This window comes from Trachypithecus francoisi, unplaced genomic scaffold, assembly GCF_009764315.1.
Source record: "Trachypithecus francoisi isolate TF-2019V2 unplaced genomic scaffold, Tfra_2.0 Lachesis_group14, whole genome shotgun sequence".
NCBI classification, from domain to species: Eukaryota; Metazoa; Chordata; class Mammalia; order Primates; family Cercopithecidae; genus Trachypithecus; species Trachypithecus francoisi.
Genome location: NW_022681459.1, coordinates 45,119,591 through 45,143,738, shown reverse-complemented (window position 1 = coordinate 45,143,738; position 24,148 = coordinate 45,119,591). Strand labels below are relative to the sequence as shown.

The 24,148-nt window shown below is 47.9% G+C and overlaps 1 protein-coding gene across 6 annotated transcripts in view; it reads right to left on the bottom strand.

Moving 5' to 3' along the window:
• The window catches only part of SEZ6L (seizure related 6 homolog like), a 218,526-nt gene that overhangs the window by 56,578 nt on the left and 137,800 nt on the right, over positions 1 to 24,148 (bottom strand). For all 6 annotated transcript variants that reach the window (XM_033233061.1, XM_033233062.1, XM_033233064.1 and 3 more), the window contains exons 7-9: positions 20,289 to 20,455; positions 19,172 to 19,366; positions 17,227 to 17,365 (exon numbers count right to left, since the gene is read on the bottom strand). In XM_033233061.1, coding sequence (XP_033088952.1) covers positions 17,227 to 17,365; positions 19,172 to 19,366; positions 20,289 to 20,455 — 501 coding nt within the window. The remainder of the gene's footprint in view (positions 1 to 17,226; positions 17,366 to 19,171; positions 19,367 to 20,288; positions 20,456 to 24,148) is intronic.

The window sequence follows — 24,148 nt, the reverse complement described above, 5'->3', positions numbered from 1 at the left end:
CTTTCCTTCCACCCTCTCTTCCTCCCCATTTCTCTCCAAAAATATTCACCAAAACGCTTGTCCACTCCAGGCTGTGAACGCACTACCCCATGGTTCTCAATCCTGGCTGCACATCAGAATCCCTGGGGAGATTTAAAAACTCCTGATCCCAGGCTGCACTCCAGACAAATCAGGCCATCGGAAACTCTGGGGGTGGAGACTGGGCATTAGTGTTGCTTAAAACGCCCATCACCAGGGGGTTCCCCTGGGCAGCTGGGACTGAGGGCCGCAGACCTGGAGTTTTCAGCCTGAATGAGACCCAGCCCTGACTTCAGAGAGGCTCCCAGTCTCCATCGCCTTTCTTCTTTTCTTCCATTTCTCCATTTCCTCCTCCTTTCTCCCTTTTCTCAATTCCCCTCTTATTCGCAAAGAGAAAAAGAGTAGGAAAGAGATTCCCGTTCTTGGCCTGCCATCCCTCTGGGCCTGCCGCCACAGGCAGCTCAAGCAGTTTCTCATTTCCACGTCCCTGGACTGAGCCATCTTTGAAGGCAGCGGGCGATGCTCTGGCAAGGTCACTGATAATGTTTTACACCCAGAACCATGACCAGGAAACCCCAACAGCTCCCCAGATGCTTTGCCTACAAAGACGACTGTCCTTAACTACCCTGGTGTTTCACCTCCAGCTCAGGAGGCAGCATTAAGAGAACAGGTTCAAAGTCTAGCTGGGGGACCTTGAGGAAGCAGATTAGCCTTTCTGAGCCTCAGTGTTCCCACCTGTAAAATGGGGATAATGTTATTGAGCGCTGTAAATGACAATTAATGTCAGGAATTCCACTACGAGAGCATTTTTCCTCTATTACAAAAACTACTTATAAGGAACTAGGCACCCTGCTGAGGGGCAAGGGCGGGGTGGCAACAAATCCTGGCATGACGAGACCTCAGTAAGGGTCTTTCTGACCTGTGACTGGACAAGAGGCTTCCCAACCCAGGTCTCAGTTTCCCCAGATGCAAATCTCAGAATACACAAATTGCAAAGTCCATTAACAATGGTCATGACCAAGCCATTACATGCTTCTCTCTGTGGAGAAGGCTGGATCCACACACTTCCCCCATTTCCCCATTCAATATCAAGGAAGGGGTTGATCTGGGGATACAAGGCTTTAGAAATAGGCTGCTGAGGCCTGAGTTTTCCAGACCTAGGGGTGACCCCAGATGGCATCTGTGGCCCTTCCATGAATTTCCTCTGTGGCATTGCCCACATTGCTTCCTTTTTCTGGATGTAAGCTTCCCCAGTTTTATAAAACACGGAGTGGAACCCAGGGCTGTCTACACTGCGGGACGTCTAAGGCAGGGTGCAAGAGCTCGCCTCAAGGGATGCGTGATCAGCTGGTGAGGTCGGATGTGTATGTGGTAGTATGTGTATGTGTGGTGTGTGGCGTGGTGTGTGTGGTGTGTGTAGTGTCAGGTGGTGTGTGGGTCTTGTGTCATGTGGTATGTGTGGTGTGTGTGTGTAGTGTGTTTAGTGTCATGTGGTGTGTGTGTCAGGTGTGTTTAGTGTCGTGTGTGTGGTGTATGTTTAGTGTCATGTGGTGTGTGTGTCAAGTGTGTGTTTAGTGTCATGTGTGTGTGGTGTGTGTGTGGTGTGTGTTTAGTGTCATGTGGTGTGTGTGTGGGAGGTGCATGTATGGTGTGTGTGGTGTGTGTGTAGTGTCATGTGGCATGTGCAATGTGTGTGTGCTGGTGTGGTGTGTGTGGTGTGTGTGTGCACGGGTGTGTGTGGTGTGTGTAGTGTCATGTGTGTGTGGGAGGTGCATGTATGGTGTGTGTGGTGTGTGTAGTGTCATGTGTGTGTGGGAGGTGCATGTATGGTGTGTGTGGTGTGTGGTAGTGTCATGTGGCATGTGCATGTGTGTGGGCTGGTGGTGGTGTGGTGTGTGTGCATGGGTGTGTGGTGTGTAGTGTCATGTGTGTGTGGGAGGTGCATGTATGGTGTGGTGTGTGTGTGTAGTGTCATGTGGCATGTGCATGTGTGTGTGTGGTGTGGTGTGTGTGGTGTGGTGTGTGCACGGGTGTGTGTGGTGTGTGTAGTGTCATGTGTGTGTGGGAGGTGCATGTATGGTGTGTGTGGTGTGTGTAGTGTCATGTGTGTGTGGGAGGTGCATGTATGGTGTGTGTGGTGTGTGTGTAGTGTCATGTGGCATGTGCAGTGTGTGTGTGCTGGTGTGGTGTGTGTGGTGTGTGTGTGCATGGGTGTGTGTGGTGTGTGTAGTGTCATGTGTGTGTGGGAGGTGCATGTATGGTGTGTGTGGTGTGTGTGTAGTGTCATGTGGCATGTGCAGTGTGTGTGTGCTGGTGGGTGTGTGGTGGGTGTGTGTGCAGGGTGTGTGGTGTGTGTAGTGTCATGTGTGTGTGGGAGGTGCATGTATGGTGTGTGTGGGGTGTGTAGTGTCATGTGTGTGGGAGGTGCATGTATGGTGTGGTGGTGTGTGGTAGTGTCATGTGGCATGTGCAGTGTGTGTGTGCTGGTGTGGTGTGTGTGGTGTGTGTGTGCATGGGTGTGTGTGGTGTGTGTAGTGTCATGTGTGTGTGGGAGGTGCATGTATGGTGTGTGTGGTGTGTGTGTAGTGTCATGTGGCATGTGCAGTGTGTGTGTGCTGGTGTGGTGTGTGTGGTGTGTGTGTGCACGGGTGTGTGTGGTGTGTGTAGTGTCATGTGGTGTGGCATGTGTGGAGTGTGTGTGGTGTGTGTGGGTGTGTGTGGTGTGTGTTAGGGTGTATGGTATGTGTAGCATTGTGTAGTGTGTGTGGTGTGTGTGTGGGTGTATGTGTGTGGTGTGTGTAGTGTGCGTTGTGTGTGTGTTGTGTGTGTGTGTGTTAGGGTGTGTGGTGTGTATAGTGTTGTGTGGTGTGTGTGTGGTGTGTGTGGTGTGTGTAGCACTGTGTAGTGTGTGTGATGTGTGTGTGGGTGTACGTGTGTGGTGTGTGTAGTTTCGTGTGGTGTGTGTGTGGTGTGTGGTATATACTACCGCACACACACAGACATACATGTGTGCAGAGGGCGGTGGGCCAGGGCTCTGCATTCCTGGAAGAAGAGCTGACGGAGCTTTTCCCAGCAGAAGCTGGCAGTGGCTGGGGTCGCCGCCTCCTGCCGTTCTGCATCTGCATCGTGCGCATACTCTTGAAGGCTCCCCTGGAGAAAGCCTTGGTGTGGCCAATCCGAGCAGCCAGAACACCCCCAGGAAATTCTACGCAGGTGCTGCCCCCACCTGTCGTGGGAACGCCTCCAGGAAAACCGAACCCTTTGAAACCTGGAGGGCTTGTCCCAGCTACTTCCCAGAAGGCCCCAGAGGGGCTTGCAGGAGCTTCTTCAGGCCTTGGCCATCATAGGACCAGACCTTGGTCATCACAGGACCAGGCCAGGCCAGTGCTGCTGCCCATCTGCCTCCTGCCTGGCTTCCTGCCACCTCCACCCACCTCTGCCTTCCTCCCAGGGGTGCTGTCTAAATGGCAGGTCTGACTACACTGCTTGCTTGCTCAGCTCTCAAGGGAGGGTGGCTGCCCTCAGGATGAAGTCAGTTCTACTCTGTGAAGCAGGGTTGAGGGGTGATGAGAGGTGTGAGGCTGGCACTCCTGGGTCTAAGTGGCGAGCCATGTTACCCCTCCGAGGAGGAATGCTGTTCTCATCTGTTACATGGAGAACAAATCATGTGACTCTCCTAGGTAGCTCTGAGAATTAACTAAGAGATAACATGCTCAGAACAGAGCCTGGCACAAAGGTAAGGGCATGTGAGTGTTTTGGCACCACAGTAATCCATGTGAGTGATTATTGTCATCTCCAGACCTCTGACAATTGGATGCAACTCTAGCCACATGGTGTGCCCGCCATAAACACTTGTTGAATAGTAAGTGCAGGAGGACAGTGCGTGTCAGGGACTCGTAAAACAAGCAGTCGTGTCTCCCTAAGATGTCAGGTCTAATTGCATTAGAATGCCTTGAGTTTGTAGGGGGCGCACCAATAAGGCAATGTCCAGCTCAGACAGAGAGCAGGTCTCCTCTCAAGTAGGCTCTTGCAATCACCAAGGTGAGAAGAGCGTGGCGTGGCTGAGGAGCAGAACACAGGCATGAGTTGGTGGAGGACCCACCCCTGGTGCTTGTGTTTCCAAGTTACCACCACAATCCCCTGTAAATCGTGGGGAAGAGGAAGGTAATCATTCAGGTGGGATACCCGGGTAGGACCTGTGTGTGGATTCTCTTCATTCCTACTGTAACACTCAAACTGCAAGCTCAGAGGGATCAGTGTGTGTGTGTGTGTGTGTGTGTGTGTGTGTTGTGTGTGATTATGCAAAGGAGCTCAGTTTGTACACAGGACCATGGGCCATGGGAGGAATTAATCGTCATCACAGCTGCCAATTAAATTGTTGAGTGTGTGTAATGTACCAAGCCCTTGCCAAGTGCTTCTGCACATGGTATAATTTCATCATCTCAGGAACTCGAAGAGATGGGTGCCACTGTTATTTTCATTTGAAAGATGAAAGACACCGAGGCCCAGAGAAGTGGGGTGACTTCATCCAAGGTCACACAGCCACTCAGTGGAAGCATTGAGACTAGAACCCAAGACTTCTTACTGTAGGTGAAGGCTTTTTCCTGTCCCTGAAAGAATGAAAGATCTTTCCAGAGTGTCTCCCACATGCTGAAAGCATCATGTAGGGAAACATTTTCTGAGTCTTCTCTATGCCAGGCACCAAGCCCTAGGTGCCAATCTTGTCTCTTATTCTTCCTAGCTGTGAGATTTTATACAAGTTCCTTCAGCTCTCTGAGCCTCAGTTTCCTCATCTGTAAAATGGGGATAATGATGCTCAGACCTCATAGGATCATTGTACACAGTGATATCATTTGGAGCTTTGGGCTGGAACCAGGACCTGAGTTCTACCCTCTACTCTTCTGTGGTCATGGTAGCTTGAGGGCAAAAATGATCCCAAAGCTTGGCCCCTCTCTGTATCCACACCATACCTCTGGGCTGGGCCTTGCTTTGTGGCTTGCCATAGGATATGGCAGATGCGCCGCTGTGCCACTTCCTAGTCTGGGCTCAAGAGGCCTTGAATGCTTCTTCTCCATTTCTTGAAACCCTGGCCAGTCACCACGGGAACAAGCCCAAACTAGCAAGGAGGATGAGAGGCACCTGGAGCAGATATCCGTGTCTATGTCAATCCCAGTCTATGCCCACCTAGACCACGACAGCCAACCCACCCCCAAATATGTGAAGAAGGCCAGTGGCCGCCCATAGACCCATCTGCAAACCCAGCTAAGACCAGAAGCACCATGCTGACCTGTAGACTCGTGAACAGAAATACATGCCTGCTGTTTGATGCCAGTGAGTTTGGGATGGTTTGTTATACGGCAATAGCTGAATGATACAGTGGTCTTGGGGCAATGTCTTCCCATCTCTAGGCCTCAATTTCCTCATTTGCAACATGATGGAATTTGGGCTGTATGAACTTTTCTGCTCCTTTTCTAATTCTTCGAACTTTTGGCTCCAGGGAAATCCTGTCTCCTCTTGCTAACGGGCCAGAAGATTTGAGTTCAGCCAGTTTTATTTTTGTCACAGGCATTTTTCCTGTGATTTTTGCTGATATCTGGAAATCTATTCTCCCAGGGCTAATGTTGTCCTCAACTCTTGAATCTCCCTCCTCCTTGCCTGGCTCTCAGGTAGAAGTCTTACAGTCCAAAGCAGCTATATCTCTGAAGAACTGAAGTGCCTCTGGAGAAGGCACTTAATTTTTAGGGCTTGGAATTAACTTAGCACAGAACAGGTTGGCAGCAGCTGAAGAGGACTGTTCCGCAGCTATCAATCATATGGTTACCTGGGTTTGTTATTAGGCCTTTTTATTTCCTGGTTAGAGAACTGTGCTGGGGCTCACAAACAGGGAGCAACGTTGGGAACTTTGCAGAGGAGCAAAGGAAGGCACGCTGGAGCCTGGTTGAGACTTTTTCCCTGCAGAGATAGATGTATGTTCGCAGCAGATGTCCAGGAAACAGGGAGCAGGAAATACTTTGAGCCTCAATTTCTTCTTCTGTAAGATGGAGCTCGGAATTTCTTCCATGTGGAGCACTTCGCTACCTTTGTGAGTGTGTGTGTGTGTGTGTGTGTGTGTGCAGGGGGCGGGGGGGTTAAAAACTGGCTTTGGTCTTAGAGACCTGGGTTCAAGTCCTGACTTGCACACATCCTAGTTGTGTGACTTTGGGCAAGCAGTTTCATCTCTCTCAGCCTCAGTTTCTTCATCTGTACAAAGGAGTAGTCATACTGATGTGATGTAGATATTGCATAGGGTACTGACACTGCATTGGAGAGTGAAATGAGTTACTATAGGTAAAGAAAGCACGTAAAGACTGGCACATTGTAAGTACTCAATGAATGTCAGATGTTGGTCTTTCATCATATCATCATCATCATCATCATCATCATCATCATCAATGAGATAATGTGTGCCTGTATTTAACATCAAGTCTGGGATATAGTAGGGGTAAAAATAGCGTTAGCTATGGTTATCTGCCTATCTTGTGTCAGAAACCTTATGTTATTTGTTATTTTAACTTTTACATTATTTAATTAATTTACACACCCACCTCCTCTCTCTCTCTCTCTTTCTCTCTCTCTCTCTTTTTAGAAACAGGGTCTCACTATGTTGCCCAAGCTGGTCTCAACACCTGAGCTCAGGTGATCCTCCCACTTCAGCTTCTCAAGTAGCTGGGACCACAGCTGCTTGCCACCATGTCTGGCTAATTTTTAAATTATTTGCAGAGACGAGGTCTTGCTTTGTTGCCCAGGCTGGTCTTGAACTCCTGGGCTCAAGCGATCCTCCCACCTTGGCTTCCGAAAGTGCTGGGATTACAGGCATGAGCCACTGTGCCCAACCTTACCGTCTCTTTCATTCAACAGATATTTATCAAGCACTTTCTTTGTACCAGACACTGGGGATAAAGTGAACAAAATATCCCATTGTGGGGGCAGGCACCATCACCTTCAATAATCTGCCTGAGGCCACAGAGCTGGTGAACATCAGGATGGACTCACATGCACCTCTTTTTGACTCTAGATGCTTTTATGTCTCCCTGGCCGCAAGGCTTCCTCAAGGTTGTGGCCCCTGTGCTGAGCTCTTGTGGCCACAAGCAGGTTGTCTTTCTGGTCCTCTCTTGCTGTGTGATACTTGCTAAGCTCGGGGCCCCTCTCGGATCTTCTATTCCACGATGCCTTCACCAATGTTAGTTCTCTTATTTTCCTTTCCGTAATTTATTTTGAGAGTTGGGGAGGGCGTGGGGGGAGAGAACAAATGAGAGAGAGGAGAGCAATATGAGAAGTCCCTTAGGATGTAAGTTTCTGTTCAGTTGTGTTTTTAGGGTAAGAGGCAGGTTTCTGATGGAGCTGGGAGGGGTACATGGTGGGATGGGGGGCATTTGGGGTGTAAAGAAGGTTTAGCCTAAGGGCTCCTGACTCATCCCAAGTTGATGCACCCTCCTTCTTTCCTCCATCCAACAATGCGGGCAGATGGTTCTAACTGACGCTGTGGTTCGGAGCATTTGTTCCATGCCTAATGGTCACTGTCGTCACTGCTTGAATCCTTTGCTTATGATACTTTTCTCCCATTAACTCCGGGCAACTGGCACTCTTCAAGATTTCTTCTGGATGTCACCTTCTCAGGGACATTTCCATAATTCACGGAGATAAATCTAGTTCCCCTCTACCTCCCCAACTCCCTCTCCAAGCCATAGGACTTTGCTTACATTTTGCCAGGTTGTCTGTTTATGGCTGTATGTCCCTTCGTGAACTTTGAGTCCCTACAGGCCTGGGAGCCTTCTTGCGTCATTGCTGCATTGCTGAGACACACAGCTGGTGCCCCGAAAGCTGTTCAAGTCAGTGGAAGTGGAGGCTATGGTGTGTGCTCCATCTTTACTAGCTGTGTGACCTGAGGAAGCCACGTAACCTCTCTGTGCTGTCATTACCCAATCCATAAAGTGGTAATGATAATATCTGCCTTATCCGAGGATTCCTGATAATAGTAGTCTCCATTTATGAAGCACCAACTACGTGCCAGATAACATGCAATGTGCTTGGCATACATTATCTCTAATTTGGGTAATTACCCTTCTGTAATTATCTCTACCCACATTAGCTCTAATTTATGTAATTATTATCTCTGCATAATAATGTTCACATTTATTATTGCTCACAGACCTAAATGATGCAGCTCAGGGTCTACCTAGCACATAGTAGGGTTTTAATAAATGGTAACTAATTAGAACCGCCATGCCCATGGTATCAACAGACTGCCCAGTAGACGAAGAGGGAGAGAGATCCTCTCTCGCCTGGCACATGTGGCTTACGTCCTCATTCATGACTCAGCAGACAGCTAAGTCATGCGCCTACTATGGGCCACCTACCCAGCTCGGTCTGCAGTGCAAACTCCCTCCTCCTCGTCGGTGTGAAAAATAACAATTGCAAACACTTAGGAGGGCTGAGGGGCCCGGAGGATGGAATTATTTTTACTATCAAACCCAAATTGGTTTACTAAAACTGTCAGTGGAAAACCAAGCAAGATAAATTAAACCCAGCAGCTCTTGGGCCTCACGTAACCCTGGCTGTTGAGATGCTATTTTCACTCCCTCTGTGGGAGGGAGGAGGTGCCAAGTCCAGATGCCACTCTGCCAAGCGTGTGCCAAGCTTGTCGGCGTGAGCCTCAGGCTGGTGACCAGAGGACGCAGCTCCCTTCTGCAAAGCTTTAATCTCTTTAAGTGCTTAAACTCTTTTCCTGCTGCCCAATTTGGGGAAGCCCAGACTCCCTAATGTGGCCTTCAACGCGTTGCTGAGTCCCACTCACTACCAGGCTGTCCTACTTCATGGATGCATCCTTGAACTCCAGACTCACAGGGTCCTGGAGACATGGCAAGTGGGGTGAAAGTCCAAGCTCCACCAGCTTCTAGCTATGTGATCACAGGCACTCTCCCGCCACCCTGAGCCTCAGTTTACTCATCTGGAAAATGGAGATAATAACAGAACCCAAGGCATGTGCTTGTCGTGAAGATGTCTAGGATATCTTGGGATATCTTGGGATATCCTAAGTGCTCAGCAAATATTAAATATCATGGACAGTTAAGAAGGGAGCTGTGCTTTCCTGCCTCTGGACCTTAGCACATGCTGTTCCTTTTGGCTGGAACACTGTTCCCCTCCATCTCTGCCCATCTTCTCTCTGTCTTTCAGGTGTTAGCATAGATCAGGGTTTCTCTGCTTCAACACCATCGATATTTTGGGTCAGCTCATTCTTTGTGGTGGGGACTGTCCTGTGCATTGTCGGATGCACAGCAGCATCCCTGGTCTGTCCCCAGTAGATGCTGGCGGTGCTGTCCACCCCACCCTCCAGTTGTCCCAACCAGAAATGCCTCCAGACATTGGCAAGTGTCCCCTGGGGCAAGATAGCCCCTGGCTGAGAAAAACTGACTTAGGCTTTACTGTTCTCAGGAAAGCTTCTCCCTCACATTCTCAGCCAGGCTCACCTTCCCTCACTCTGGGCTCCCAGAGGGCTGTATTTCCTCTTGCTGGTGCTGTGTCAGCCTACGACATGGCTCCCCAAGGGCAGGGCTGCATCTGTCTTGCTCACTGCCAGGGCCCAGCCTCAATACCTGCTACATAGTGGATGCTCAATAAGTATTTGTGGAATCGAATTAAACTTGCTCAGTGACAAAAATGACAGTCCTCACATGTCCATGATGATTAAAACTGGGACTGAATCGATTTTGATGCCACTGCAAATCCTAAGGCCCCGGGATGACGCTGGCTGCTTGTCCTAATGCAAGTCGTGACAGCTGCCTTGGGGAGGGCGATGCCCCCCTTATTGGCCCTATTCTGAGCCTGTCTGTGGTTCCATCATCACTTTCTACTTGGCTTAGTGTCCAGTGCTCAGAACATCCAGGAAAATGAGATAGGCTCCCCAAGCCCCACGGCACTTGGTCCCTGAACTCTGTCAGCATATCTCAGCATCGCTGGATTGGGGGACCTTGAAGTCCCCCTCCCGCTAGATATTCTGATTCTCAGGTCTGTGATGACACATCTTTTGACACCATAACCCTATAAAATGTTCTCTTGGGGAGTCCTCCTACTTCTGTTATTTAATACTTTACCTGATAATTTTTAGCCAAATTTATTTATCAACCCAGGTTCCTTGTCATGTAGCAAACCTGTATTTATTAAAAAATGGAGGCCACGTCCCCAGAAGGTCTTTCTATGTTTTTCTGACCCTCTTTTTTTTCCCTCCATGTACATCACAGCCAGCAGAACACAAATTTGGGTTCAAATTCTCCCTTTGAAGCCTCATGTCTGTATGATCATGACAAGCTACATTTATTTCATTGGCTTTTATTTATTAAGCACCTACGATGGGCCATGTACTGGTCTATATGTTAGGGTTACAGCAGTGAATAAGACAGAAAATAAGCTCCTGCTCTTCTCATGGAGGTGACGTTCCAGGTGGAGGTGGTGGGAGATGAAATACTTCAAGATATACTATAACATGTAGTGCGTTGGGTGGTGGCAAGGGCTATGGAAGTGAAGCAAAGTCAGAGGATGGAGAGATGGGGAGCAAGCTCTGCAGATATTTGAGGCAGGGCATCCCAATGGCAGAGGAGACAGCAGTGCAGAGGAGACAGAAAAAAAAAAAAAAAAAAAAAAAACCTGAGGTATGTGTGTGGAATGGCAAGAAGGCGAATGTGGTCGAATATACCATACAGAAAGGAGAAGAGAGGAATAAAGTGATGCTGGAGACGTAACCAGAGCTAGATCCCATAGGGCCTTTTGTAAGAATACTGGCTTTACCTCCGAATAAAACAGGGAGCTGTTGCAGAACTTCGAGCAGAGCATGGGTGATATGACTTAGGTTGTAACAGGATCACTCAGAGTGTTGGTTAAAAAGAGCCCAGAGCGGGCAAAAGTGGGAACGAGGATACCTCAAAGGCCATTGCAATAATCCTGGGAAGACACGGGGACGGCTTGGACCCTGCAGGTGGCAGTGGAGGTATCAGAACTGCTTGGACTCTGGGAAGACTTTGACTTTTGAGTAGAAGCAACAGGATTTCCTGAAGATTTGGCCACGGGGTATGGGAGAAAGAGAAAGGTCCGGTTCACGGTGAGTGTGCTGGGCTGGGGGCAGGCTCATACGGGCTTGTGAGAGCTAATGGTTAAACGTCCAGGCATTTGGAGAGCCTGTTGTCATTATGTTGTTAGCTGGAAACGGGTCATAGTGGGAGTATTTACACCGTGGAAATTGACAGATGCTACCAATTGGGGTGTGGCCCACTATGCCCCCAACTTGCTAAGAAAGCCAGGACTCCACTGGGCCAGAATAACACTAAGGGTTCTGTTTTTGTTGTTGTTTGTTTGAATTTTTTCCCCAAGCGGCAGGTGGAATAGATCATACCTTACACATATGAGAAAGATGGGGTAAAATAGGTATAATAGATAAATAAATATCTCCCTGTAAATAGATATAGGGACGGAGAATCAGGAGTTTGACTTAGAATACATTTAATTTGAGATGCCTCTTAGACATCCAAGTGAATTGGTGAGGAAGCAAGAGGATATAATTAAATGTAATAGTTGCACCTACTTCATGGGATTAATCCAAAGAGCAAATAATACAATTTATTTTTAACTTACACAAGGTAAAAATTCATGTTAGTAAAGACCTTGAAAGTAGTAAGTGCTTAAAAACATGCATTTCTTCATTGTTGTAATGAGAAAGGAGCTTAATCCCTCAGTCACCTTAATCATTTGCAAGAGTGGCAGACTGATGGCCCTCAGTTTGGATGCAGCCAGTAGGCACTTTTGTTTTTTTTTTGAAGGAGCGGATGCTATTTTAAAAAATTGAATTTATGACTGGGGACAGTGGCTCATGCCTGTAATCCCAGCACTTTGGGAGGCTGAGGTGGGCAGATCAATTGAGGTCAGGAGTTTGAGACCAGCCTGGCCAACATGGTGAAACCCCGTCTCTACTAAAAATACAAAAAACGGCCAGGCGCGGTGGCTCAAGCCTGTAATCCCAGCACTTTGGGAGGCCGAGGCGGGCGGATCACAAGGTCAGGAGATCGAGACCATCCTGGCTAACACAGTGAAACCCCGTCTCTACTAAAAAGTACAAAAAACTAGCCGGGCGAGGTGGCAGGCGCCTGTAGTCCCAGCTACTTGGGAGGCTGAGGCACGAGAATGGCGTGAACCCGGGAGGCGGAGATGCAGTGAGCTGAGATCCGGCCACTGCACTCCAGCTCGGGCGACAGAGCGAGACTCCGTCTCAAAAAAAAAAAAAAAAAAAAAAAAAATACAAAAAACTAGCCGGCGAGGTGGCGGGCGCCTGTAGTCCCAGCTACTCCAGAGGCTGAGGCAGGAGAATGGCGTAAACCCGGGAGGCAGAGCTTGCAGTGAGCTGAGATCCGGCCACTGCACTCCAGCCGGGCGGAGCGAGACTCCGTCTCAAAAAAAAAAAAAATACAAAAAATACAAAAATGGCCGGGCGCGGTGGCTCAAGCCTGTAATCCCAGCACTTTGGGAGGCCGAGACGGGCGGATCACGGGTCAGGAGATCGAGACCATCCTGGCTAACACGGCGAAACCCCGTCTCTACTAAAAAATACAAAAACTCCCGGGCGAGGTGGCGGGCGCCTGTAGTCCGCTACTTGGGAGGCTGAGGCAGGAAATGGCGGGAACCCGGGAGGCGGAGCTTGCAGTGAGCTGAGATCCGGCCACTGCACTCCAGCCTGGGCGACAGAGCGAGACTCCGCCTCAAAAAAAAAAAAAAAAAAAAAAAAAAATACAAAAATTAGCCAGGTGTGGTGGCGCACACCTGTAATCCCAACAACTCAGGAGGCTGAGGCAGGAGAATCGCTTGAACCCGGGAGTTGGAGGTTGCAGTGAGCTGAGATGGCACCATTGCACTCCAGCCTGGACGACAGTGAGACTCTGTCGCAAAAAATAAAATAAAAAAAAATAAAAATTGAATTTAAATGATTTTAGATAGGGTATGTACTTTCTAATTCATCACAGATCCCTCCCCTCCATATAATCTCACACCAGCTCTAAATCCTATATTTATGTTGCCTGGCCCTTCATAATTTTGAATTTGCATCTACCTTTGATTCAAGGCAGCCCATCATTTTGCAGAGGAGGAATCTAAGGCCCAGAGAGGCTAGGTGCTGGGTCCAGGGCTGCTGAGGGCATGGAGTATCAGGGCAGGGAGGCAGGAAACTGAGGGTCCTCTCTCCTAGTCAACGCTCAATCTACGACTGTGAAAATGTTCAGAAGACAGAAAGTCTGCCCCCGCTGCAAGGGCTCCCTTGCTGATGCTAACACCAGTGGCCTGGCTTTGGGGAAGCTTTAATTGCTTGAGGTTCCCGGATCAGCTGCCCCATCGCATGCATGCTTAGTGGTAGAAATAAAACCCAATCTGGTGTCAGGCTGAAGGTTAATTGAATATTTGATGCCTAGAGATGATGAAAGTAAAGATTCCCATTTTCTTGTTTCCTCCTCCAGACCTCTGGCACCAAAGGGAGATGTGGGCCCGACTTATTTAAGCAAAACCACCCATCTGAGAGGCTTCCTGTGAGGCGAGAAGAGGCGAGCCAAGCAGAAGAAGGGGGATTATAGATGACTTCATGGGACCTAGAGCTGGGCGGGATCTTCTGCCAGAGAAGCCAGGAACTCAGGAGTTTGTCGTACCTTCTGTTGGCTGAAGACAGGTGGTTTTCCTGGTAACTTCTGGGGGAAGGAATTCATAAGCTGGAACATAAATTTGTATTTATGGACAAGGACAAGGGGGCAACGCAGAAGCCTTCCTAAGGGATGCAGTCTTAGAATAAAGTTTTCCATGTGAAGCTTCAGCTAAGGAGACCCCAGAGCTTCCCTTGGATCCATTCCCTCTGTAGCCCTACCCACCTGCCATGCTTCGCTCCAGCCACGTTAAACTTTATGCCATTAAGTGGGTAACACTCTCTCATTTCCAGGCTTCTAGATGCTTTGCAGATGTCCTTATCATGTAGGTAGAACATTCTTCTTCTTTCTTCTTTCTTCTTCTTCTTTCTTCTTTCTTCCTTCTTCCTTCTTCCTCTTCCTTCTTCCTTCTTCTTCTTTCTTCTTTCTTCTTTCTTCTTTCTTCTTTTTCTCTTCTTCTTCTCTTCTCTTCTTCTTCTTCTTCTTCTTCTTCTTCTCTTCTCTTCTTCTTCTTCTTCTTCTTCCTTTTCTCCTCCTCCTCCTCCTCCGTCTCCTCCTTCTTCTTCTTTTCTTTTTCTTTCTTTTTTTTTTTTTTCTGAGACAGAGTCTCACTCTGTCACCCAGGCTGGAATGCAGTGGTGTGATCTCGGCTTACCACAATCTCCACCTCCCGGGTTCAGGTGATTCTCTTGCCTCAGCCTCCTGAATAGCTGAGGTTACAGGTGCTCACCACCACGCCTGGCTAATTTTTGTATTTTTAGTGGAGGTGAGGTTTCACCATGTTGGCTGGGCTGGTCTTGAACTCCTGACCTCAAATGATCCACCCACCTCGGCCTCCCAAAGTGCTGGGATTACAAGCGTGAGCCACCATGCCTGGCTGGGGCATTCTTCTTTCCCCCCCCATCACCTGCCTACCTTCTCTTTCATGCTATTGTAGAAGTCACTTCTTCCTGGGAGCCCTCCTGATTTCACTCAGGTGCCCTCACCTGCTTGTCACTGCTCCTTTCACACTGCATTTACTTTCTTCCCTGCCTCACCTGCTAGGGTGAGGACTGCCCTGCTTTTCTCACAACTGTATCTTCAATGCTAAGCCTACTACTGGCACACAGTAGGTACACAGTATTTTTTTCCCTAGAGTTAAGAGAGACAACTTTTTAATATGAATTTTACCACTGAAGGAACAACCATTAGAACCTTTCCAGCACATAAAATTATGCTTGCCTTTTAGTAGACACTCAAACAATTTGTTTGGAATGAATGAATACGCATCTTATTCCAGACTCTAGAAGTCAGAGAAAAAGGAATGAGGGGAAGAGGATGAGGTCTATTTAATTCAATTTTAATTTTAACATTTTTGTTAGAGACAGAGTCTTACTCTGTTGCCCAGGCTGAAGTGCAGTGGTGTGATCATGGCTCACTGCAGCATGGAACTCCAGGGCTCAAGTAATCCTCTCACCTGAGCCTCCCAAGTAGCTGGGACTACAGGTGCCACCAAGCCTGGCTGGTTTTTTAAATTGTTTGTAAAGATGGGGTCTCACTATGTTGCCTAGGCTGGTCTTGAACTCCTGGCCCCAAGTGATTCTCCTACCTCAGCCTCCCAAAATGTTGAGATTACAGGTGTGAGCCACTGTGCCCAGAAGAGGATGAGCTTTATTGAGGAGTGAGGCAATGGGCAAGGAACGCGTAAAATCTGCCTCCAGCAGCCACAAAGCATTGATATTCCAAGACCCCCATTACAGGAGAGAAAAACCGAGGCCCAGAGAGAGGCAAGAACAGGTGAGCCGAGACCAAAGTCATATGTGAAGGAGGTGGAATTCTTTCTTAGATTGGCCTGACCCCAAGTCCACAAGGGGCAGCTATTCAAGCTGTGTAAGTCTCTGACTCCGCTGGAGAAGGAGGTTCTGGGACAGCCTCTGGGGACACTTTTTTTTTTTTTTGAGACAGGGTCTTACTTTGTCACCCAGGCTGGAGTGCAGTGGCGTGATCACGGCTCACTGCAGCCTCAGTTTCCCAGGCTCAAGAGATCCTCCCATCTCAGCCTCCCAAGTAACTGGTACCATAGGCGTGTGCCACCACACCCAGCTAATTTTTATTTTTTTGAAGAGATAGGATGCCTCTATGTTGTTGGGATTGGTGTCAAACTCCTGGTCTCAAGCAGTCCTCCTGCCTCAACCTCCCAAAGTGTTGGGGTTACAGTCATGAGCCACGGCACCTAGCCTAAGGACACTCTTGCTGCATCTAAGGAACAGCCTCAAAAGCCAGTCACTAATAATTTGAAAATAATTTCTCTTTCTCTTGCAAGGTTCCTCTGCAGAGCCAGACAACCCTGAGTGCTGCTTCCCCAGCCTGCTGGGTTTCAGCACTCTCTCCTCCCCCAACCACCCTCCCGTCTGCCACCTGGGTCTGCCGGGAACTCTGTATTCTGCTTTCTCCAGACACCACCATCTGTCTTTGTCCACTTCTCACCCCCATCTCACATGGGGCAGTGGAAAGAGCATGACTGAGAAGCCACAGAAGCCTGAATTTCAGCCCTGCTACTCGCTGGCTTTCTGGGTGACCTCCCTGCATCTCTGCTGCCTTCGCAGACAGTGCTGTTAATGACCTCCCAGGCAGGGTTCTTTGTGAGAATTACCTAAGACAGAAATGTTTAGAGCAATCACTTTTGCATCTGGCCCAGAGTAACTGCTTCCCTGCAAGTGTCACCCTCATGGGGAGCTAGCGGGGAACATTCTGGATGGAGAATCTAATGGTTACTCCCTGTGAATATGAGAAACCCAGCCACACAGCCAAGTAAGTCTGTTCATTAAAAACATTTTTTTTTTCATTCAGCAATCATTTCCTGAACATCTACTGTGTATCAGGCTCTGTGTTAGACTGTGGAGACAGAGCCCCAGCCCTGGTGGAGAGGACCTTCTGGTTTAGCTGAGGGAGACAAACAGGAAAATAAACAACTGTAGTCCTGTAAATCAGTGTTATAGTGCCCCCCCTCCCCCCGGCCACACTGGCCATTCGGTCCTTGAAAATGAGATGCTTGCCACAGGGCCTTTGCACATTCTGTTCATTTAGGATGCATCACTCCAACTCATCTTTTAGTTCTCAGCTTTAGTATCAGAACCTTGGGGAAGACTTTTCTCACCTTCCTCTTTATATCAAATTCCAGTTATAGAATCTCATAGCACCATTCACCTCTCCTTACATCGCTTATTGAAGTTAGAGTACGCAATTATTTGTGTATGCTCTCATTTCATATTTGTTTCCTTAGACTGAATTTCCCAAAGATAGGGACTCTCTCTCTGTCTCTCTCTCTCTCTCTCTCTCTGTGTGTGTGTGTGTGTGTGTGCGCTGCTATTGTCGATCTCACTATGGGAATGCCTGTTCTCTGCACAGTCCCTGGCACATAGTAGATGCTTAGTTACTACTGGTTGAAAGAATAAAACAGGAGCAATTTCTTTCCCAATCTCCCAAATTTTGCCAAATTAGAGGACCACCCATTATAAACACTCACAACTGGATGTCTAAGAAGATCCGTTTCTCTTCTCCCACGTGGATCTTCCAGATACAGTCTTCACCTTCCACGTAGGGCTCCGGCCAGTTGGGGGACAATACCACCCCAGCCACAGCAGAGAGCTCACCGCCGCACATGGCTGTAAAAGACACACAGGCAGGAAGGCGGACTTTATTTGTAAAGAAGTCAATGTGGCATAGCGGCTAACCATGTGGGCTATGAAGTCAGACAGCCGTGAATCTCTGCGTATTGTGGACAGGTGCCTTTACCTCAGGCAGCCAGCACGTGTGTGTGTGTGGTGTGTGTGTGTGTGTGTGTGTGTAATGATTAAATGAGAGCTGGCCAGCTGCCTGCCCTGCAGCTGGCAGTTGGTAAAAGTTGGGCTAAGGGGCGCTATTGCTATTTCAAGACCAAGGATGGAGCTCAGAATGGTCAGAATGACTCCTCAACAGCCTCTGCTCTTTTGCAGGGTGAGTAGTGGCTAAGAGACTGCCCACTCAAGTTAGGTGGTCCTGGGGTTCCAATCTTGTCTCTGCCGCTAACAGTCTGTAAAAGGAGGTATGTAATTTCTCAGAGCCTCAGCTCCCTTTCTCTATAAAATGGGGACAATACCACTGCCAACCTCATTGGGTTATTTTGAGGCTTAAGCTCATGAATGTCAAACATGCTGCACGGCGCCTGGCACGTGGTAGCTGCTCGATAATTTAGATAATGTTGCTATGACAGGTCCCGGCCCTGAACTGGAAGCAGAGATGTGGCTGCGGCAGGTGCCCTTTAAATTCCACTCTGTGTTTACCGCTTTGGAAAGTTCTCAACATGGCAGAGGCCAAAGCACCAATAAATTCCGCTCTGTTAAACCAGCACATCTAATATAGGGATCAATTCCTCACCATGGCAAGGCTGTGATTTCACGCCAACTGCCATTGAGGCTGTGGCTGCCAGGATTGAGGGCACCCTTCATTACTCCACGTGCTACCAGGAGACCCAGGCTCAGGGTGGCTCAGCGGCCTTGAATATAGGGAAACAGGCTGGCCGCGATGCTCACGCCTGTAATTCCAGCACTTTGGGAGGCCAAGGCAGGTGGATCACCTGAGGTCAAGAGTTCAAGACCAGCCTGGCTAATATGGTGAAACCCTGTCTCTACTAAAAATACAGAATTAGCCAGGCGTTGTGGGCCATGCCTGTAACCCCAGCTACTCAGGAGGCTGAGACAGGAGAATTGCTTGAACCCGGGAGGCAGAGGCTGCAGTGAGCCGAGCGAGTCTCCATCTCAACAATGCCAAAAAGAATATAGGGAAACTGGCAGGACAGTCCACTGGAGCCTGTGTAGATGAGGGTTCTCTGCAGCCAACACTGTCCAGTGGGGCTCAGAGCACAGTACTCTGAGAGCAGAGAGACCTGAGTTCCATTCCTGTCCCTGCCAATTCCCCTCAGTGTGTTCTTAAGCAGGTCACTTCATAGCATTAGTTTTCTCACCTGCAAATGGTGCTGATAGAATCTACTTTATAAGGCTATGGTGAGGTTGAAATCAGATAATGCACATACACCCTTAGCAAAGCACTGGTAGCATAATTATTACACACCAATTAAGAACTATTATTATTCTTATTAATGAGATTCAGGGCTGCCCTGGGTTGTTGCATGGGTTGTGCACTGCACAAGCATGCATAGCAGAGGGAGTATTTACGAGCTGAAATCCATGCAGTATTCAGCTCACCAAGCTGTGCACTATGGGACCTATGCCCGGAGGAAGGTGCACCTTTTAAAATTTACCCATTTTGTAATTTTCTCAAGATCTGCAACAACCCTGAACCAAAGGAAAGGGTTCTAATCCTAAATTGGTATGAAAACCAGGGACAGGCCTCTAAGCTGGGGCCTTGGTCTTCTCATCCGAAGGGTGGAGGTCACTGGGGTGTCGTGGGAAGAGTGTTGTGGGTCCGCTCACCTCTGCAGAGGGGCTCCGTGTCATTCCAGTATGGGTCCCGCACATTGATGCATTCGATGATGGCCGGGCCCTGCTCCAGGGAGTGGCCGGGGTCGCAGGTGAACTCCACTATAGTCCCAATGTTATAGGTCGGGTCGGATGTAGTGAAGTTCCCATTCTGGATGTAGGGCTCGTAGCAGTGGCCTTTCTCAAACGCTGAGGAAGGGAAACAAAGAGAGGCAGCAGTTCAGATGAGGCAGGGACTACCCCATGGTGCTGTATTTCAAAAGACGGGTCTCGTGTGTTGTTTAGAAAAGCCCCAAAGAAAACAAGACCAAATCACATGTCCTGGTTCCAGACGATGTCCCGAGAACCCTGGGGCCACCCAGTTGACTCCTTGGGGCTTCATTTAAAAAAATCTAAAATAGGAATAAGAATCTCTGTCTTCTCCACCCTGTGGTGTTGTTGTGTTTTAATACCTTTCCACATCCTATTCCACAGAAGGATCTTCAGAACCCTGATTTTTTTTGCCATGGGAAACTGTAGGGTTGTCTATGATAAAAGCCAACTTTTCTTGGCAAAGCCAGAACAGGAAGTCCCCCAACATACATGAAATGCCCAGCGAATCCCTTCTTCAAGAGTCAGGGTCTCGGCAGGAGGGGCTCTTGCTAAATTCTTCTTGGAAGAAGAAGTGGCTGAATTATAAGAGGTCTACTAGGTGGAGTGGAGCAGAGCTTGAGGGTTCCCCAGTACAGGATGGACAGAGATCTTAACTCCATCCTTGTTCGCTGGTGGTCTTGGGCAGGTCACCCAAGTTTCTTAAACCTCAGTTTCCTCACCAAAAATCAGATAGAGTAACAGTGCTAATGTTTCAGTGTGATGAGGATCAAACATGATGCAGAAGCTGAAATCCAAGCAGACAATGCACAGAAGGCACTGAGCACGTAGTAAGTGCACAGCTAATGGTAGGCATTATTATTAACGAAACCAAGAGCCTGTCTTTGGAAACCAAAGGATCCATATGGCCATGGGATTTCCCACATCCTTCGCAGCCAAGATTTCTATCTCTCCATGCTTTCCCTGCTCCCAGGCTACCCCCAACCCCACAAGAGAAGGGGAAGCCCCCAGGGACCCTCACCCTCAAATCGGATGTTGAAGGTGGAGGCCACTCGGGCCTGGTCGGACGTGAACTCGATACGGATGGTGTCGCCCTCGCTCAGCAGGCCCTCAAAAGGGACACTCTCGGTCTGAAGGGAGTCGTAGAGAAGAGCTGACTTGTTGGTCTGCCCGCTGTGAACTGTCATCCTGGTAGTGGGAGCAGAGAGACAGAAGGACACTGACAGATTTTCCTGGGTCACTGACATGGCAGAGGAAGGGGTGTGCTATGACTGCCACCTCTGGAGCCTCATTACCTGATCCCAAACCTAACTCTGCCTCTTTTTTTTTCTTTTTGATGGAGTTTCACTCTTGCTGCCCAGCCTGGAGTTCAATGGTGCGATCTTGGCTCACTGCAACCTCTGCCTCCCACATTCAAGTGATTTTCCTGTCTCAGCCTCCCGAGTAGCTGGGATTACAGATGTGCCCCACCACACGCAGCAAATTTTTGTATTTTTAATAGAGACAGGGTTTCACCATGTTGGCCAGGCTGGTCTCGAACTCCTGACCTCAGGTGATCCACCTGCTTTAGCCTCCCAAAGTGCTGGGATTACAGGCGTGAGCCACCATGCCCAGTCCTGACTTTGTCTCTTATGTGCTCAGACAAGTGTCATCTTATCAAACCCGTTTCCTCTTCTGTACGATGGGACTAAATGCGTGTCCTGGCTTCCTTATGATTTATTCTGAGGTTGTAGGGAGAGTAATGTATATGATGCAATGAACCAAACGATGAACTAATGAATTGATGTTGACTATTATTATTAATTGAGAAGTTGGAATTAATGGACTAATCTCATTGCCGAAAGGGTGGCTTATGTAGTCAGGCAGACCTGGCTGTGAGTCCTGACTCTGTCACTTCTGACCCATGTCACTTTGCACAAGAACACTTCACCTCTCTGAGTCTCTGTTTTCTCATCTGTAAAATGGGTACAATTGAACCTATATCAGAGTATGGGGCGCGGTGGCTCATGTCTACAATCCCAGCACTTTGGGAGGCCAAGGTGGGTGGATTATGTGAGGTCAAGAGTTAGATACCAGCCTGGCCAACATCATGACACTCCGTCTCTACTAAAAATACAAAAATTAGTCAGGTATGGTGGCGTGTGCCTGTAGCCCATGCTACTCTGAAGGCTGAGGCAGGAGAATCCCTTGAACCTGGAAGCCAGAGATTGCAGTGAGCTGAGATCGAGCCACTGCACTCCAGCTTGGGTGACAGAGCAAGACTCAGTCTAAAAAAAAAAATTAACAGGGCACAGTAGGTAAGTTTTCTTTATTAAGCATTTGACCCCCGCTGGGCTCTGTCTCTGATCACCATTTTCTAAGGGCACTGTGTGGGAAGTCAGGAGTCATAATTCCCATTTCCCAATTCCCCATCTGGATTAACATTAAGTCTTAAAACATCTTCCAGCCTCAGTGTCCTCAACTGTGAAAGGAGGGACCTGACCATAGTGTCGTTCTGACCTATCTTTTTTTTTTTTTTTTGAGACGGAGTCTTGCTCTGCCGCCCAGGCTGGAGTGCAGTGGCCAGATCTCAGCTCACTGCAAGCTCCGCCTCCCGGGTTTACGCCATTCTCCTGCCTCAGCCTCCCGAGTAGCTGGGACTACAGGCGCCCGCCTCGTCGCCCAGCTAGTTTTTTTTGTATTTTTTAGTAGAGACGGGGTTTCACCGTATTAGCCAGGATGGTCTCGATCTCCTGACCTCGTGATCCGCCCGTCTCGGCCTCCCAAAGTGCTGGGATTACAGGCTTGAGCCACCGCGCCCGGCCGTTCTGACCTATCTTACAGGTGGGCTTTGAGAATATTTCAAAGTAAAAAGTGCCTTGAAAAATAAAATGTGTTAAACAAAATGTTGGGTATTTATTTTTATTGTTATTGAAGCTATTTGAACTTGACTCCTTGCCAGCCTTGGTTTGTTAAAGAAATTATGCAAAAGTGGTGAAGAAAACAGTATACAAATTAGATAAGTTTCTTTTATGGAGTCATAAACACACATTTTTAAGCCTTTGAGGTTTTTACTGACTCATAAAAATAGTTGATTTTATGTTGCCCAGATGAATTTCTAATGTCACTAAGATGTATAAATGTTGGAGCCACAGTTGGTTTCTTTCGCTATGTGTCCAGTATGGCTGAGGCAAGGATGGGGGCTGTGGTGGCGTCCAGGGGGCATCCCAGGAGTGGGAAGGGGCATCTACATAGTCTTCTGATTCCTGATGACTCTGTTGTATCTTTGGGACTGTGTGTTGGGACACCTCTTTCAAAGAACAGGAGCTTTTGGCAAAGAGGGTTGCTCTGGAGGAAAGCTTCAAGATCTCAAAATCTCTATTACTCTTTAAAACCAGCAATTTTCTAACCATATTTTCTAGAATGTCTGCAATAGTAATGTATTTTCTCTCAAATTCTTATGTAGTCTATAGTCAAATGGATTTGCAAAATACTGAATTAAATAAAAATTAAATTTTTTTTTCCTGCAGGACTTAACAGTACCTTTGTTAGCTAGTACATATTAGGACCTTTCAAGGCAAGGATAGGGTGGGCACAGTGTCTTCCAGACATGTTTGACCATAGAACTCACTTTTTATGGGGCATGTTATGAGACGAGTTTAGAAAGAGTTCATTTGGAGGAAAATCATCTTAAAATCTTTACTCATGTCCCTCCTCTACTAAAAAGCCTTCCATGGCTCTCTATTGCCTGTAAAAGTAGCTTGGCATTCAAAGTCCTTCAGGATATAACCCCAATCTACATTCCCAGCTCTCTTTCCTCCTATTCTGATGAGAACTTCTGCTGCAGCTCCCCAGTACATTTACTAATTCTTTCCTCTACATCTTCGTGCTCATCCCTCAATTCTCCATGCCTGGAATACTCCTCCTTCTGTATTTTTTGGATCCATTATCCAGTCTCCTTCCATTTTGACTTTAGGTCAAAGTCTTATTTCTTTTGTAGAGTCTTTTCTAGCTCTGAGTTCTTGCAACTGACATATTGTGGTATTTTAGCCATTTCCCATCAATAAAGTACATGGGACAGACATAATTGATTTCTCTTTTCTTCTTGGCCCAGAGAGTAGTGTCTTCATTGTTTTTGTGTGTGTGTTGACCTTAAACCTTGATGAACTCTACAAACTTCTCTTCCTACTGATACACTTGAAAGCTGGTTTTTTTCCTGGTAAGTGTCAGCTCATGCAGATTTTTGCAGGACCCCAGAGAAACTATTAGTGACCAGTGCCAGTGGGGGGCCCACTTGTCAGGATTTAAACAACTTGCAGAAAATACTCATTTTGATGCATTCTTTTGTCTCTGCTAATTCTTGTTGTCTAGTATAAACTTAAGCTTGGCTCATCTCAAGCACCCCTCAGAAGAGGCAGATCTGAGGTCTAAGATTTGGAAATGGTCCTTCACCAAGGGTTCCCATGCCTGGATTTTCAGAGTCTCCAGAAGAAAGGATAGGGAATCTGATTTTTAAAGAGTTCCCCGGGTTATTATTCTGGTGCTGCTGAAAAGCCATGTTTGGGAGCCCCTGCTTGATACCTTACACTTTAAAGCAGCAATTTATTGATATAGAGTTGTTCTGGATAAAGCTGAACTGCCTAGATGGAAGTGGACTCAAGAGGCATGGGAAAATTATTCAGTTGTCTTTTTGTTTTTTTTTTAAAAAGTCTTTCCAACCTAAAAACCCGATAGTCTAGGTTTGACCCATCAAAGAAGCCAAAGCACTAGAATTCTTAGATAAAAAATTCTAAGGTGGGGGCATTCTGGAAGTGCAATAAACACTGCCAGTGCCCTACCCTCTCCTACTCCTCAGCAGTCAACTGCTCCCACATTTTCTGCTGGCCTCCGACCACAAATCTC